The sequence below is a fragment of the Pocillopora verrucosa genome, chromosome 1 (assembly GCF_036669915.1).
Source record: "Pocillopora verrucosa isolate sample1 chromosome 1, ASM3666991v2, whole genome shotgun sequence".
Classification (NCBI taxonomy): Eukaryota; Metazoa; Cnidaria; class Anthozoa; order Scleractinia; family Pocilloporidae; genus Pocillopora; species Pocillopora verrucosa.
The window spans coordinates 27,761,733-27,780,248 of NC_089312.1; the positions used below are offsets into that span (position 1 = coordinate 27,761,733).

The following is an 18,516-nucleotide window of genomic DNA, read 5'->3' on the forward strand; positions in this document are numbered from 1 at the left end:
ACTCCTCACTGATCAATGAATGAAACAAATACTCAGTAAAAAATTCTAGCCATCTACGTTTGGAATGAATTTCCTTCGTTCCTTCAAAAAGAGAATTGAGATTTTTTAGAGCGGCGAAGAGAATTTTGTAAACTTAATGGCATTTTGTTTGTTATCAACTGTACTTGACGCATCATTCCGAAGGTGAAGACAAAGTTTATCAATGCCTTCTTCCATTTTTCAAAAGACAATTGCGCGAGATGGAAACTTCAGCACCGGCAGGTGCGTTATGATTACTCCTTTTAAGGCTACGAAAAATGCCGCCATTTTGTTTCTTTTCGTTAACAATACATGAACAAGACCTGACAATTACATTACACCGCTGATTACAAAGGTGCAAATAAAATATGGCGGTCAACATGGGTCATAGGACAATCACTGCAGCGAAAAGTGATACTGCTTAAATAACTGACTTAGTTTATTATTTGGCGCTCTAGAACAGTATGTTTGCGACTCTTGTAATTCGAGGAACGCTGAAATACTTCAATGATGATTAAAAATTTGTGTTGATTTGTAGTTGCTTTTGTTTTTTTGCACTTTCCACTCGTGGAACGCATTATATGGCTTGTGGTTTCCTATGGAGTCAAATATACGACAGCCTTTACATAAAAAATCCCAAATGTTTCTCTTGCCATGGCTGCCAAGTCAGTTTATCAACGATCAGTCAGTTTTTCAAATTTCAGTTTGACACGCTGATTTGCTCATGTTAAGTTATGGGGGCAATTTCCCTTGCCAAAAAATAAGAAAAAATAGCAAGATATGATAATGAGTCAGGAAAGGCGTAAGCTGGCATCTGGAAGAGAGGTATTGGCTGTACAAGGAAAATTTCAAAGAATATCTTCATCAAGATGTCAGCAAAAGTGTTTATTCCAAATACTTACTGATAGAAAAAAAAGCAACATCAACTACAAACAAAATTCCCTATCACTGATAAGTTTTTTTTCTAAAGAATTATAAGGCCATAGATCACCTAATTTCACAAGATCAGTGGTCACCACTGAAAAAAAGAGGAAGTAGCTAAAAACATTTACCATTGAAAGCTGGCAGCAAACTGCCCTGGGTAAATCAACCCTGCAAAGAGACTTTTGTAGACTTAATGGCATTTTGCATTAACACCCTGCACAGTATTAATGCTTTATTGAAACAACTCCAATAGAGAGTATCTTTTATGAGAAAAATACATGCTGTGCAGTGAACAAGAAGGAGCCATTTACAGATGTTAAAAATCAAACAAAAGAACTGACTAGCAAAAAAGATTTCCAAACAAACACAGAAGGAGGTGAAAAACTTTGGGACAGTGATCTAAAAAGAATTTGGCAAAGTAAGCAAGGAGTGATTGGGAAAGTCCTTTGGTGAAGTAATATCCCTGGTTCCTGAGGCTGGGTTAACAAAGAAGGAATCACCTGTTAATGCAAAGAAAAAAATTGTAAAGCAAAGATAAAATTAATAAAGAATGTGAAAATTCTTTTTAAAAAAAATTATGTAGGCCTTCACCGGGCTCAGTATATATCATTTGCAAGGCAAAGAACAATGGAATGCTTCAATATCATCAATAAAGCAAAGGAAAGGGTCAACAATACACCAAAGCAACAAAAGAGGTTGCATGTTCTCACAACATTGGATGGGGACCTTTAGCAGCTGCTGCTGGATGTCACTGTCAAGGAGTACCATTCAACAGACAAGAGGCAAGTGTCCCACCAACCAATGCTGGGCAGGTTTTAAAAGAGTATTCAAAGTCTCAGGGAGTAGACACCAATGTATTTGAAAAACAAACAAGTACGTTCTAGGTTGCTTTACACACCAGCAAATTAAATGTAGTGCCTGAAGATTCAACCATATCAATATGTTTTCTAACATGTACAGCCCTCTCATACTGGTGAAAAGATCATTAAAAAAAAACCATCTAACTCAGTTTCATAACCAAGTTGACAGTCATTCTTAATCAGTAATATAACTTGCAGTTACTGATCAGAAGGCAAGCTCAAACAAAAAAAAAAAGTATTTTCATTGCAGAAAATTCAGAAAGGTCAAAGTTAAACCACCTCAAAACATTGACCAGCTCTAGGTGCCATCTCTTGATAATTAGATGACACCTACATAGCCAATCCAGCCACATGTAAGCATTTCTTTGATGGTCATTCAGTCAGTTATGTTCAATAATATTTATAATAGGATTTATACCTTCCAGCTTATTCTGATTCTTCATAAGACCCCACAACACTTCACCAGATTCCAGTGTTGTTGGATGTCAACAGTATTTGCTGTAAACAAAAAAGTATAATACACAATACTTTTAAGTATGATTAAAAACAATTTTTTGGGGGGTCATGGGCATATCACTAGCCTTTGGAATGTAACTTAAGCCTTTGTCATCAAAGGTTAAAGACCGACCACTAATTTTGGCAAGTCTCTCGTGATCCATTCAGCCAAAATCTATTTTTCACTGTACATGTAAGAACACAACTGTGTAAGTATAACTTTTATTTTCCTCATTAATTCAAAATGTACAAGCATTGTAGCTTAATTGATAAATTCTCTTTGTTGAAGGACTCACAAAAAAAAAGTATAATAAACAATATTGTTAAGTATGATTAAAAACAATTTTTTTTTTGGTCATGGGCATATCACTAGTCTTTGGAATGTAACTTGAGCCTTTGTCATCAAAGGTTAAAACCGACCACTCATTTTGACAAGTCTCTCGTGATCGATTCAACCAAAGTCTATTTTTCGCTGTACATGACTGTAAGAACACACCTGTGTAAGTATAGCTTTTATTTTCCTCATTAATTCGAAAAGTACAAGCATTGTAGCTTAATTGATAAATTCTCTTTGTCGAAGCTCATAGCTCATATATTGCCGAGAAAAGTGTTGTGCTGCAGATCACTGTGAAATTTTTGACTTGGGATTGAACGTACCACTGTATTCAGATTTGATAAACAAACAAATGTGATCTACTCTATGGGAAAGGTTACACATCGAAGTTTATTAATTTTACGCTCATCCCATACTGATGAGAATGAAAATTTCCCAAGTATACTAAAAAAAATTGGATCCCTTGTTTAGTAAACCAAAAAAATGCATTTTCCTCGAACGCTCTTAATTAATGGTGTACGTGTTAGTAAATTCGCAGCTACAGCAAATTAGAGCTAATTTCTGAAAAACAACACAAAAACAACACTCACCTCAACTGTAAATCTGACATCTGCGAAAAAACAGCGTCTTCTGAAATATTTAGGCTAGAAATCGATCTTAACTTCCTCGAAAACGTGAACGCTCTAATCGTAGATCGGCCGCCATGTTACCGCTCTTCGATTGAATGGCATGAAACTCTGCTAGGGGGTCTCGAACCAAGATAAAACCCAGGCCTTAACTTGAGCCATCGTTAAAGCCCAACTCGCAAAATACCTTCCACAAACCTGTAGCTCGATCGAAGCGGTGATCCTTGCTTCCCCCCTCCCCCCTCCCCCCCATCCCTCCGACAAATTGTGATCGCAACCAAAGTTACCTAAATCGAAACAAGGCAATCAGGTTGAAAATTTAAGTGTAGTTCCAAGGGAATAGTGTACGTAGCATTACAACTGACTATTTGTTTGAAACAAGCAGCCGATATAGGTCGCCGACGTAGGAGCGCAAGGTGTGATGGGAAGTAACCGTATTGTCCCCCGTCACACTCACAGGCCACATGGAAAGGAAACATGTTTTATTCAATGCATTCACTTTTTACATTTGTTAATTAGTCCCTAACGCTCTTTTTATCAAAATTAACATGTACAACAAAGAAACTGGGACGAAATTGAACAGAAATGCTTTTAAGGAAAACCTGAATAGCTCGCAAAAAGAAAGGGCAATTTATTTTTTACACATTTACAATTTCCTTAACAGTCTCTTTTGTCTGGAGCTCCTAATGACACTTCTGTTTTTGAATATTATTTTTTCAATCTCCTTGGAGACTATGACAACAAGCATATACATGTGATGGCCGGTAGAAAACAGCTCACATTTGCTTCCTCTTTTAGTTAGTTTATATTCAACTGTAAGTATACGTGTATTCACTGGAGCGGTTTTTTTTATTTAGCAAGTAAGCGGTGCACTGAACCTCCTCGCTTTCTCATCGAAACAAACTCGTACTTGCTCGAAGCTACTACTTCAATTCCAAAATATAACATGATTTCGTTCCAGCAGAATGAAAACGCTATGCCCCCTGATGATTTTTCTATTTTCCGGTTGAAAAGGAAACCTGTGTGTCCCTTGTCTCGGCAACCATCTACTCGAAATTTCTAGCAACTACTCATGTCTTACTTTTTAAATGTGATGTTTACAATTAGCGGTCTCTCTTTTTCTGATAGAATTGCTATATGGCACAGCAACAAGAATCCAGCTCTTCCAGTGGCGGTTGTAACTGTTTTGGAAGGTATCTCAATATACTTTTCTTTCTGTAAATTAGGCTTTACTAAGCTTTGTTTGCGATTAAAAATCAAGGAAACTCGAAACAGCACTGTATTATATCCATGCAACCGAACGCATGTCCATAACGCAGGAGAGACGCGTATAATTTTAAGATGATTTGGTTTGGTTTTTCTTGTATAATTATTTTCGATTCAGCGAAACGATGTGGGCTGAATTATTCACTTCATGAATGACTAGTAAACAATGATCATGAGAGATACGAGACCAATTTTTGCATCTTGTTCGAAGAGAATTAACCTAAATATGGATCAGTTTAAAATAGTTTAGCCGGACTATTTCAGGATGAAAGGCAAGCAAGTGCGATATCGATGAAAAAAACTCGGACGCTTTTACCCCAGAATATTACCGCGTAGTATAAACAAAACATCATTCAACGTTTTTCTTCGAAAATAGCCACGTATTTCAAAGAGCACTTTAGATACTAGTTATAGGATGTTCTACTCGATATCCTGGTAATAGTTATAAATATGAACACGTTACCTAGTTGTATTATGTACGATAGTTGCAGTTTAGCTGGGCTGTAGATCATAAAGGTCGCTATTTCTAAATGCGCTGAATGTTACGAACGAGGTCTAGAGTATTTCATTCTAATTAATATTTAGACCTCTAAAAGAAGAAAACCATTCTTAAATAAACGTCAAGCGACTGGAGGGGCTCGACCAAGTATCATAAGTCACACAGTCGTTGATTACTAGTTCTAGATAAGTACCAAATTTGCACAAGTAGATAGATGTAAATATCATATTTGAAATAGAGAACAATTCGCAAATGCTACGTTTTCTTCGTTCCAAAAAAGAAAAAAAAAGGAATTATAGATTTTGATAAAACTCTTGAAATTTTTGGTCAGTGTTAAGTGAAGCTGAAAACTACTAGTCAAATTTATTTAATGACGTTTAGCTCGCTTGTGAAAAACTGCCTCCCCGCGTTTAAGTACAACAATCAAATAATGGACAATGCAATAAACATCATTAACAATGCACTTTCAAGAGAAAATTTGCATTCTGTTTCATAATGAACTATGAATGATCCTTGACTGAACTTGAAGCCTTACAGCCGTTAAACATTCTTAACAGTACACATGTTACCATTTCAAGCTTTCTGTTTCATTAGCAATAAGATAACGAAGAGAAAAAGCGAAAATGAAATTCAAATAACCTTCAAGAAAATTTAGTAGCTTGAAGGTATTGTGCAGTCCGCAAAGACAAGACGTCCTATCCAGGTTCTTATTTTCCTCGTCTCTGTTTGGTCACGCGTAAAGGCGGGAGTTTGCTCTCTTGTTACTCGAGGGAGGGGGGTTATGTGAAAATGGGCCCAGTAAATGTCTTATTTCCCGCACCTTTCTAAGTCTTTCATATCTCTTGTACCTTCTTTTATGCAGCAATGAGCGGTCCATTGAGCCAGTGGATAGCCCCAGAGCACCGTAAGTGTAGGCGTTGACAGTTTGTATTAAATTTTTAACGAGTGTTATGCTGTAGATATGGGAGTAGTATTAAGAATTTGTAACTAATAAGAAATGGAAATACTCATCGCAAGAATACGGAATTGTCAAATTCTGACTGAAGATCAATTGCTCAAAACACGATAGAGCTAACCAACGGTTGTGTCACTTGATTTTGAAGCTTTTACGGACATTTCACTTTGTTTTATTTGGGCTTCTTCATTTGGCCAGACTTTTGACTACCATCAATACCTCGCGCTCGAAAAGTGTAAACAAACTTTAAATCAAAAACCTCTGTTAGCGCTCAGTCGCATCCAACTACCGGCCCTTGATTTATAAAATCCAAAATTTACACAAACTCTGCAAACGAAACTGTTACCACAATACAGCTTTTCTATAAGTTCGCTAACTTTAGCCTAATATTTCACAGATTGAGATGTTTACTCTTCCCATTCGACTCATGATCATTCGCTGGGCTATTTTCATCAGTTCACCCGTTTCAAGTTGAGCGGCAACTCATGATTTCACCTTCAGGCTTTATTTTTATTTTTTTTTAGGGTAGACCCGGTGATAACTCAGCCTAAACCAGAAAATACAGTCAACGAGAATTATACTGCAACACCGTATGTACCGTCCTTTGTTTCCCACAGTCTTCCAATTTCCTTTCTTATGATTTGATTCTCTTTGAACAGGGAAAAACCGGTTGTAATCCAGCCAAAACCAATAAAACCAGTTAACAACAACAACAAACCGTAAGTATTAACAGATCTAGACTACCTTGTAACAGCTTTGGAATCAAGCCTTTTACAGTCACTAATATCATGTTTGTGAGCCACTATGGCAGCAGTAAACAGCCGCGACAAATTCCGAAAAGATAAAAATTTCGAGGGTTAGCCATTCACGAGAAAACAATGGTTTGGTTTTTTTTTTTTTCTCTTTTTTGGGTCACCATCGGTGTTCATCCAAGAATACAGTCTTAACCAATTTACATTGTCAAGCGCAATTTTGTTTTAATTTCGAACAGAACAAAGTTGGAAAAGGTGACAGGTTTCAAAGGCTATCATAAGGTCTTTTGTTAACCTAATCGTGCGCAACGTTCAGTGACATTCAATTATGCTGATCTATCAGACCTCTAGACACCTCTCGTCAAGCTATTCAGCCAAAATGTTTGAGCGTCAAAAACAAAACTAATTGTGCACAGTAAGGGACCTTGAACTTCCACTAAACCAAAATTGCGACGCCAGTTTCGTGATCGCGGCTTTTCTAACATTTCACCTCTACTTAATATGAACAGAGCTACTTCTTCTCTTCATAGGAAGCCTAACGCTGTCCTGACACATGGAAATTTAAGAGAACGAGGTTTGAAAGGCTTGGTTTATTTCATAAGATTTATTCAGACTCCGAGGGTTCAATAGGTAACGCACAAGATGCGCTCATTTATTTTCAAACCCTGCATTTGATAGCATTATTTTCCTTTTAACACACCGAGTTTGGTACATAATTGCCATTGAATTTTGGCGTTTCATCGCTTTCGTCAGCCTCTGTCTTAAAGTATTCAAACTGGGTGTTCTGCATTGGGATGGCGACGCCTTCTCCAACAACAAATACGTAAAAAATGGAAATAAGCTTTAAACATAAATGTGAAAGGGTTAGAGATTGTTATATATGATTCTACGCCCGTATTATATACGTTTCTGTCACCCATTCAATATATTAAATGAACTTAGGAGCAACTTTGAGCTGGGTTTTGAGTTGTATTCTCGCGTTAAGATTTCAAGATAGATTTGCAAGTTAGATTTCACTTTGATTTAATTAGTTTGTTCGAGAATATATCAGGAAATCCTGTGACGAAACTTTCGCGAATAAAAAGCGCATTGTAGCAAGTGACTGAAATCTTGAATTTTTGTCGGATTCCATTGTCATAGAACATCACTAACATATCGTAGAATTAGCCTAAAAAAACCTGAGTTCATTTTACTGCCTGAAAGTTCGTATTTTGGGGTTCAATAACTCGCATATGCCTGTAACTTTAAATATTCAAACTGGATGTTCTGCTCTGATACTTCACATACTTTTGAATAACAAGCACGTAAACAAATGGGTGAAAGCTTCCAAAGGAAAGTCGATACCTGACATAATTATAAGTTGAAGTCGAGGTTAAGCTCACAAAATGTTTATCAAGGTTAAGGAAAATAATATGTTAAGCACATGAAAGTGTTGTATGGTGGGCCGTTCACCTATCCGGGTTAGATAAGTAGATTCTAGAATTTCTTATCACACAGGTAGTGTGCATATCGATTAATGAACTTCGACAAGTCGGCTTTAATTTTGTGTCACGTGTCGAAAGGCGACTCTTTGTGAAAAAGCCTTCTAAAGAACTGAACAGACCTACTGAGCCTGATCTAGGCGAGTGGTAATCATTTAAAAAGCGTTGTTTTTTTTTTTTTAAAGTCGCCTTTTGGCAGGTACTCCGCCACTCCGGGAAAACCGATAATCCTTAAGCGAGTAACCACAGATGAAAATATTAAGGCGGCCGATTATTTAAAGTGCTGTTTGTAAGAGAAAGGTGTAAATCGCTCCACGAATTCGGCGTCTCTGATTATTGAACATCCAGGACAAAGAATTCATCATGCTTAAACAACATTCCTCAGGTATTTTTTTCCGGATTTCGACTAGTTCAGTCGTTTCTTTCGTCCTAAAATGGTGCTTTGTGAAGTCTGGACTGTGCCATAAGCCTCTACCATCACTCAAAAACAGATATGTTAAAGTATTAACCTTCTTTTTATCACTCATTGATCCGATACAAATGAGAAGCACGACTAAGTTTGTGACAAAATATTACAAAGAGTTTATAATCTCTTGGTTTTTAGCATAAAGCTTAACAACTATTCTGAAAAAAAAATTGATGGTAGAATTTCCACGAGACTCCTAAAACTCGCAGATATCAAAATTTAAAAGCACTGGGATTTATTTCCTTTCATTTTTTGAAGCAAAGATAGAGAACGATATGGAAATAAATATCTTTATTGCAAATATTAAGTTTTAAACAATATCAGTTTCTCTAAAGTTTTTCTGACTCCGCTAGAAAGAGAGCCTCGAAAAACGAGGCACTCTTGATTTGTAAATACCAATTTGGCTTCTAAATTTCTTCTCTAAGAGAGTGAGACTGAAAGAAGCGATATTAACTCGTATGTTTTGCCGACCTGCCGATAAATTAAATCTGTGTAAGCTAAACGATAAGGATTCAACCGAGATTGCTTTATCTCTGACAGTTTTCATCTCAAGCCATAGGACACGGGGATCATTTGACAACGATTCTGATTTCAACCCAATAAAATGCCAGTGTTTTATCAGTAATCTTCACTTCCAACTTTTCTGAGTTAACGTAGCTTTCTGTAAAAAGGTTCAGTGGGGGCTTTTGATTTTATTTCTGGTTTCCACTTCTGACTGATACGCCTGTCTAGTCTCATCACCTACTCACTGGAGAGTGTATTGATAGCGTAAAGAGAAATTATATATTAATCTTAATCGAAAGTTAATAGTCCAACCAAATGGTCCAGGCAGATTGAGGCCAAAGTAATTATTCGATATAAATCTTCAAAAAGGGCAAATGATATATTTTGGTTCCCACTATTACCTTTCAGCCAATCAGTTGAAGGCAGAGAAAGTGGATTTGCATAAACCTGAAAACAGAAAGGCTCACAAGACTGACGAATATGAGATCAAAAAACTGATTCTCCGAAGAGGACAGGCGTTTGACGTCACAGTAACGTTTAACAGAGAGTTCTCACCTCAGGCTGATGTTATCATACTGCAATTTGTCACTGGTAATGTTGTCGACTGACCTGGAAATATCTACATTTTTCATACCTAGTATTTAGTTTTCAGCAATAAGTAGCCTTGCTTATAGACAAACGCATCTCGAAAACCTTTTGTACTGCGAGGGAAAGTAATAATGTTAGTAAAAAGTTGTTTCCTTAAATCTTTTAAGTTTTTGTGAACTTCTACTTTTTCTCAATTAGTATAGGTAACAACATGATTTTGAGTGCAATTAGGTGTTAATAAGCACGAGTAAATTTTTCAAAGACAACAAAACTGCACGAGCCCGTAGGGCGAACAAATGTAGTTTGTAGTCTTTGAAAAGTTTACAAGTGCTGATTACACCAATTTTCAAGCGAAATCATGTCATTACCTGTTAATAATGTACCTGAAAAAGCATCACAGAAAGTCAAGATAGACGAAACTTTGAAAGCGTGCGGGCGCTATTTGTAATTTGCACCCGTGTTACAACTTTGCACTCGTGCTACATGAGAATGCACTCGACTTCAGCCAATCAGAAACGCGTAATTTTTTCAGGTATATTAATTGACCAATATCTAGGTGTGTTGACTCACTCTTGGTCAATAACGCATTTATACCACAACCATAGGTGATAATCCTCAGGAAAACAAAGGAGGGATCGAGCGAGTCAAAATTCGAGATGAACTCGTATCGTCCAAATGGGGAATGCAAGTCAAACAAACAAATGGAAATACAGTTCGTTTGTTAGTCATGCCCTCTGTGAATGCTGCGATTGGCTATTATGAACTGATGGTGGAGACAAAATCAAAAGATTCCTCAGGGGACGTGTCGCTATATCGATACAAACATGAAGAAGAACAGATTTGCATCTTATTCAATGCGTGGTGTCAAGGTAACTAAAATTCTTTGCAATTGATGAAACTAAAAATCACAGAGCAACTCACACTAGAAAAACAGAAATAAAAATTATATAACGAAAGCCATTACGAGCCAGTTTTTGGGAATCATTACAAAGTCCGAATAGAAAGAACAGCAGTAGTGAGTAAAATAGCAAGGTGTTTCATACCGAAGTAGAGGAAATAAGAGGGTCTCAATGAGGCGCTGACTTTTACAGCTAACGGTTATAAAAATTTTGGCCATCTTACGACTTACGGTTGACGTCAATTCATTGTTATCACCAAAATTTTTTTTTAGTACAGTTACCTTTCTTACGCCTAACGGTTAAAATTTGTCAATTTGTACGCCTAACGGTTAAATTTTGTCAATTTGTACGCCTAAAGGTTAAATTTTGTCAATTTCAGGTACGCCTAACGGTTAACGTATTTGACCGTTTTACGGTTATCAGTTAACCCCATTGAAACCCTTAAATAAAGTATCGGACAATCGCACTTTATTAGAGGAATATTTGCCGATCTTGACAATAAAATTAAACTTTTTATTCTCACTATTTTCTTTTTGAGAAATCGCTCAGATAAGTGTTTATTTGCATGCGCTTTGAACATAAGTGGAGGGAATGTAAATTACCTTACAGCTGTCAGGATGTGCAATGATAATGATGTTATTTTTGCAGATGATGTGGTGTACATGGAGAAGAATGACGATCTTGAATTGGATCCTGATGAATATGTTCTAAGGGAAAGTGGCTCTATTTGGAGAGGAAGCTGGAAGAGGTTTTCCGGATTTCCATGGAACTTCGGACAGGTCAGTAACAATATGTCAAACACTTCAAGTTTATTTCAAATTTGGTGTAAAAAGAATGTGGCTGGGATGGAAGGGGGGGATAGCTTTGCATTAAATGCGACTTTTACGGAGCGCCTAGTAAATAAATTTGTCACCCAGCTTGTTTAAAAGAAAAGAACAATAGCTTTCTCTTCGATGTGTCTTTTATGACAAGTTGCCTTGATGCGCAATTCAGCACCCGCGTTTAGTTTAACCGAATCAAACGTGTTACCTCAGTAGAGGTCGCATTGTGGTTTGATTTTCTTTCATGGTTTTCCTTTTCTTCTTTCACGTTTAGTTTGATGATGCAGCTTTAAATTCGGCTTTGTTCCTGTTGAAGAAGGCCGGCCTCTCCGTTACCGCGATGTCCAATGTTATTCACGTGGTTAGGAAAATGACACACATGGTGGGAGTTACATGCATGTAGTTATCATTACAATCACGTTCAATGATCTTGTTGTGCGCCATGCATTGAGGACGCGATTTCTCGTCACTTTAAACAAGGACCAGAGAGCATGTTTTAATGATAAATGTTCTCATAAACAAAGACAGCAGAAATATTTCGAGCTCTGTTTTTTGACATCTCTTTGACATCTCCTGTTAACAAGAAGACATTGTTCGTTATCTGAAAAAAGTCAAATAATACTGCGGTTGTTTCTGGAGAGGTCGTTTTTCACCCTCCCTCAAAGTGATAGGTGAAACCAAAATGTATTTCTCGAATTTTGGAAGCAGGTCGCGGGAAAGATAGTCGGGCTAGCTAATGGGAGGCGTGTATATCGTGTGCGTGAAGACTCGATAGTTTCAGCTTTGAGATCTTCCTTCGTATCATCACAGGTAAATTCAACCCTCTTGGAGGGTAATTGGGGTGATCCGGAAGATTTTGAAGACGGAACTGCACCCTGGGAATGGAGTGGGAGTATTGCAATTCTGGAGCAGTTTTGGAAAGAGAAAGATATAGTTAAATATGGCCAATGCTGGGTGTTCTCTGGAATCCTAACATCATGTACGTAAGCTGCAGTATTTTGAATGTAAACTTGTCACAGTTAATGATTTAGCCTGTGTACGAATCAGAAGAGAGCTACAAACGCATCTGGGAAAAAGGAAAGTCTGCGAACAGGCGTCTTCTGTGATGATTCATTTCCGTCTTGTGGACGCAAAACTGTTTGAACTAAATTTTATAACCCTTTACGTCCCAGAAGTACTTCACATGAGGCCTTTTGTCGCCTTACTTACACTGTGTCACATATTAAGTGTAATAATATGCAAAATTATCTGCTGAAGGGTACTTCATGACACTAAATTATCTGGAATAACTTACAATTAAAAGGTGTACTAATAAGAGGAGACAATTTAAAATCAGATCAAGAGAGCTAAACGCCATCATTTCATGACAATTATAGTTAGCAGAATATCGTATTCCATGATAATGCTCCACCCTCTGATATGCGTAATAGACAGACGCAAATTTATTAGGTCAAACATAAGTATCTAAACCGAGATGGCAGAGTCATCTGAATTTATGTAGCTTCAATGTGTTTTAGTGCTCCGAGCGTTAGGAATACCGACCAGAAGTGTCACAAACTTTGAGTCTGCCCACGACACAGACAGCAGTTTGACGATTGATTACCACTTTGATGCGGATGGACGACCCGATACAAGCCACAATGAAGATTCCGTATGGTAGGCACGGCGCATTGTAAAAAAACTATCTAAGTCACTATCAAGGGAGACTAAGAAACGACGATGGCGACGCCGTGGACAACGTTAGCTAAAAATGTACCTATATTTTACCCACAAATTTCGCGATACTCTAAAGTCGATTAGACAAAATTTGGTTTTGCTTTGTTGATTTACAGAGGACGCAAAGAAATTTAAAAGATTTACAACGCACGTGTATAGTCATTGTTCTGCTCTTTAAATCTTTTGTTTAGTGACATTCCCGTTGCCGTTGCCGTTGTGGTTTTCATATACTCCCTACTATTATTATCACTGTACTTAAAAATACTGACAAAGTTTGCCGTCGAAATAAGTGGAGCCGGAGTTTATTTTGACTGCTGTAGCATGAAGCGATTTGGAGTAATGCTTATTCCTCCTACAGGGGTTGCTAGTCCATCGTAAGCTTACTTCCAGTATTTTGTCAGGATGCTCTGTCAATAAGTGAGTACTCATTTACACTCGAGCTCATGATCAAGAGTGGAGAGTAGAGTGTCTTGCCAAAGATCACAACACTGATTGTCCTTGCCCGGTCTTGAACCCGCCCTGCTCGCTTAGCGCTCAGGGTACTAACCATCAGGTCAACATGTCTGCCACATCGCTGTATCTAAGCCTTAGCTAATTGTTGAATAAGTGCGTATTGATTTTACAGGAACTATCACGTGTGGAACGAGTGTTGGTTCAAACGCGTTGACCTTCCTGATGGTCATGATGGCTGGCAAGCGATAGACGGGACACCTCAGGAAGAAAGTGGAGGTAAGGCAAAAGGAAAAAAAAAATGGAAAAAATTTTTTTCCTTTTTTACAAGCATTTTTTCTTTTTTCCTGTCATTTCGCAAATGCCTTTCTCACGCATATTTCTCGTTGTTTTGTTTCGTAATAAGCCATGTTTTATCGTCACGAGCGTCTTTTGTCTCCAAAATTCTCTTGCATTTTTCATCGGGAACTTAGTCAATGGGTCCCTGTTGTTTCCTTTGCAAAGCAATTTACTCCTATTGTTCTATGGTTTGTTTACTACGACCCAAAGTATTTGAGATTCGGTTTGAGAGGTCATATAGTAATATTTCTTTCCCTCTTGATAGAAAAGCCCCAAATTAACGGAAGACATGTTTCCTAAACAAAAACTCTAATCTTAGGATGTGTTTTGGTTTTTAAGACACTCGTGCAATTGAAAGGCATTGTAGAGCCTCTATGAGGAATTTGGTCTCGTCTATTGATCTTCTCTCGAGTAATAAAAAACCTTCCTTCATGTCTGTGTAGGCTTTTACCAGTGTGGACCTGCCTCAGTTAATGCCATTAAGAATGGAGAGGTATACCTCAACTATGACACTGGCTTCATCTTCGCCGAAGTGAACGCTGACAAAGTTTATTGGGAGGTTCCGTTCTTATTTAGCGGAGAAATGAGGGCTATTCAAACTGATAAGATGGTTATTGGCAAGAACATCAGTACTCTAAAGCCTGGCACGAATGGAGAAAGACAAGATATTACACGTCGCTACAAACATCCAGAAGGTATTCTCAGTAACATGCAAGGTTGGCCGTAGAATCTGTAAAGAACACTTCACGTGTCACATTTAAGTGACCTCTGTTCGCCATATGTTTGTACGAAAGCTAGGAAAACTCGCGGCTAACTTGCAAACTTCCCAGGGTTTCCCTTGAGACGAATTGAATAGAAAACCAAACTAAGTGTTCTTTCGTTGTTTGACTTGTTCTATTGAGCTGTTAATAAGCTAGAAGGAAGTTTATCAGTTGTGCTATGTGAGGTCATCTATAATTTTACGTGATTATAATACGAATTTGAATTAGCGGAAATATAATCAGACAAGATAATTTGACCCAAAACGTTTCCTACTTCGTTACACCTTCCTTCTTCTCCAAGGAGAGGAAAAATGCACTTATAAACAACGAAGGTTCGATATTTTGGCCTCCAGGAAGAGCAACAGAATAAGGAAAAAGAAAAAAATTATATCAGCATATTGCACTCCCGTTCACTTCGAGTGAATTTTTTTTTTCTAATCATTGGTTATAAATCTGTAATAGGTTCAGAGAAGGAGAGGAGTGTAGTGGAATTTGTGAACAGATTTAGCTCCAAAGCTGACCTCGAAATATATGAGACCGCCGTAAAAGATGTCACAAAAAGGCTTGAAATAGCCGATGAAGTGAAATTTGGAGAAGACTTCAAGGCTACTGCTTTTGCTAAGAACGAATCCAACGAGAGGAGAACAGTCACAAGCTATCTTACAGCCATTTTGGTGTTTTATACTGGTAAAGCCGCTCGTACACTAAAGGAAGCTAAGAACACTGTCGTTCTTGAACCAGGGGAAGGTAATTTAGTGAAAATTTCAGAGATTGCTTTTATAGAAACTTTTTTTTAGCTCAAGGAATAAAGAAGACTTGAAACACTTGTGCATAGCCTGAGGATGATGCATAGAGCAACGAAAAGTCGTGTTCTGAGTAAGGCATGGTTATTTATCGTAATACCTTTTATTTGCAGAAAAAGGTGCAACATTGGAAATTTCAACCGCTGAATTGATAGGTAAGTCAGCAGCAGAGGCCAGCATCAAAGTGTTCCTGAAAGGAACCGTCGAAGAAACAGATCAGCGCTTTGCCATTCAGGACGTGGTGGAATTCAAGAAACCTGGGCTGAACTTAACGGTAAAATGGGTAGTCTTAGAAATTTGTTTATCCGTCGCAGTTTAAACCCGTATGTAAATATCCATCTGCTGTACAGATATGAATGAAATATCAAAATTTCTCCATGGAATTTTTTTCATGTAATATCTTTTTTGAAGTGAAGTAACTTTATTAAATTAAGACCGGTGTGAGACAAGCGTGTGTGAGTTCGTCTCTCCTTTCAATTTGACCATCGACTGGGTCATGAGACAGGCAACAAAGAGAAACACATAGAATAAGGTTGTCCCTTTTCAGCACGCTTAAAGATATGGACTTTGTGCTGATAACGTAGCCATGTTCTCGCACACGCATGGTCAGATGTAGAACAAAGCCACACAGCTCAACATGTATGCGAATAAAGTGGACCTCAAGATCAGCCTGAAGGAAACTGAAGTCATGACTCTCGGTGTATGTGTCCAATCCATCACCTATTACGACTGACGATCAAGAAATCAAGCCTACGAAATCCTTCACCTCCTTGGGAAGTGTGATAAAGAGCGATGGTGAAATAAACAGCAATATCCAGAACCGATTGAACAAGGCAAAAGGGACCTTTAATCGAAGGAAAGACCTCGGGAAGTTAGCGCAGTACAACATGAAAACAAAGATGCGAATTTACAATTTGTGTCCTGTCAACCTTGCTTATAAGGCTTAGGGTCTGGCATATGACAGAGGCCGATCTTTAAAAGGTTGTCGATATTTCACACGATATGTCTCCGAGTAATCTCCCGTATATTTTGGCCAAGAACTATCTCCAAAAATGAGCTACTGGATCTTAAAGATATGAAAACCAAACTCAAAAACGACGATGGAGATGGATCGGGCATATACTTCGGAGAGAAACCGACAGCATTGCAAAAGTGGCCATCCACTGGACACCAGAGGCAAAGCGGAGAGAGGCCGACCTAAAAAAAACTTTGCAGCAGACAGAAGACGAGGGGGAAATCTAGAAGTGGGCCCGGTATGGGGAAGAATGGAAAGAATTTTTTTGCTGCCCTATGCGCTAAGAGGCGATACGGGCATAAAACTAAGGCAGACCGCTGTGTAACTTCGTTTCCCTCGGTAAGAAGAAAATCATCCAAAAGATGGAACTGTAAGTCATCTGCAGTGGGGATCACTTACTGTAAAAGCGCCATGGGAGCAAAATTTTGTCGTGGACATCCCAAACAAAGCGACCTAGTCGATGGATTTCTTAGCATTTCTAAGTGTCTAATTCACTCTCCATCTCCTTTCCCAGCCATTTAAACAATAGATGCAATAATATGCAATAAGTGCGTAGGGCGAGTGCAATGCTCTGTTAAATTCAAACCTCAGGATATGCTGCCTAACAGATAATATTGTAAGAGTCTGCGGAGGTCATTTAAAGCGCTGTATTACCTTACAATTGTTTTTTGCCATTTTTAGGCTTCTTCAACGTCTCCGAAGTTAAATGAAAAAGTGACTGTGACGGTATCAATACACAACCCTCTTCCGATTGACCTGACGAAAGGAAAGTTTCACTTTGAGAGCCGTTTGAAACCAAAGACTCTGATAATTGCTTGCAAGTAAGATATTCTAGATTTAATGAATAATGGAAAAATGTCATATATCATTCACACAATGCACTGCAAAGCTACAATGGTGGTGACATGGTCTTTTCATTTTAAGGATAGCGGAAAAGAAAAAAGGAAAAAAAGTTGAGAAAGAAACACGTGTGCATGTGCTCAGGCGCCTGTACTGGCAGGACTCAGCCAAAGTCTTATTTCATACAATTTTCAAATTTATTTAGAACATGTAAATTCATATGCAAACGTTAGCCCTTTCACATAGTCTTGAACATTCTTTTGAATTAGCTCTTGAGGCTGCATGTCTGAAAAATTTGCACTCACACGGGCGCTTGAGAGCCTTAATGTCTATTTTTCGTTGAACCGACCCCGAATTTTAAGCTCAAGATCAACAAACTATTTGCTTTGTTTCTTTTACTTTTTAGCGGACCCGTGCGTGCCAACGAGACAAAAGAGGTAACTGCGACCTTCCAAGCGGCGGAAAGACCTGGATATCGTAACTTGACGGTCACCTTTAATTCACAAGAGATTACAGGAGTGTCAGGAAATATCTTTTTTTATGTTGAGGAATAGAAAGAGTGCCTTTCGATCGTGTGTCACACAGAAAAAAATTTAACTTTTTATTGCCACAAGTGAAAACAAGAAATTGAGTCCAGTACATGTAACCGTCCTCAACACCTTCGTGGGAAAACGTGTGGATGCAAAACGTGATTCGCTAGAATGTTTTATGTGATAAGGGTGAGACCTTGGTGCGAGCATGTGTCAGACCGAACATAAGCTAGTCACAAAACAAAACCCAGGTTGGTGTTAAAACGATTTCAAACCTCAATCGAAAACCACCAAGATATAATTGTAAGTGAGATTAACAGTTATTGTAATTTTCTTGTTTCCTTGTGCGCAAACATACAAATTTTGTTAAAATTATAAAGTTTCTAAACATGAGCATATGTACAAGCAGTCAAGATACATAATTTTTGTTAACGCTCTTGTAAGCGTTTCGATCTCGAGATTGGGCGCTCTTCATATTGAGCGACCTTGAATTTTTAACGATTCAAGCTATATCCCAACTTAAAATTATATGACACTTGTCAATGTGACATTAAAGAGCGATATTTTAATACAA

General features: G+C 38.0%; 1 protein-coding gene and 1 long non-coding RNA gene across 2 annotated transcripts; one reads left to right on the forward strand and one right to left on the reverse strand.

Annotated features, from left to right (window-relative positions):
- Positions 1-864: 864 nt before the first annotated feature.
- LOC131790000 (uncharacterized) lies at positions 865-3,499 on the reverse strand. Its single transcript, XR_009340660.2, has 3 exons — positions 3,222-3,499; positions 2,221-2,300; positions 865-1,442 (listed from the first exon to the last, which is right to left on the reverse strand). It is a non-coding gene; the product is annotated as an uncharacterized lncRNA (long non-coding RNA).
- Positions 2,355-18,498, forward strand: LOC131789998 (protein-glutamine gamma-glutamyltransferase K). The gene is made up of 18 exons (XM_059107175.2): positions 2,355-2,797; positions 4,386-4,450; positions 5,885-5,926; positions 6,502-6,567; positions 6,637-6,696; positions 7,260-7,303; positions 9,589-9,771; positions 10,374-10,637; positions 11,316-11,446; positions 11,763-11,870; positions 12,299-12,467; positions 13,006-13,144; positions 13,830-13,933; positions 14,437-14,688; positions 15,217-15,501; positions 15,671-15,831; positions 17,254-17,393; positions 17,819-18,498. Exons 2-18 carry the CDS (start codon positions 4,395-4,397, stop codon positions 17,964-17,966), a joined length of 2,352 nt encoding a protein of 783 aa, XP_058963158.2. The 5' UTR covers positions 2,355-2,797; positions 4,386-4,394; the 3' UTR covers positions 17,967-18,498.
- Positions 18,499-18,516: the final 18 nt, after the last annotated feature.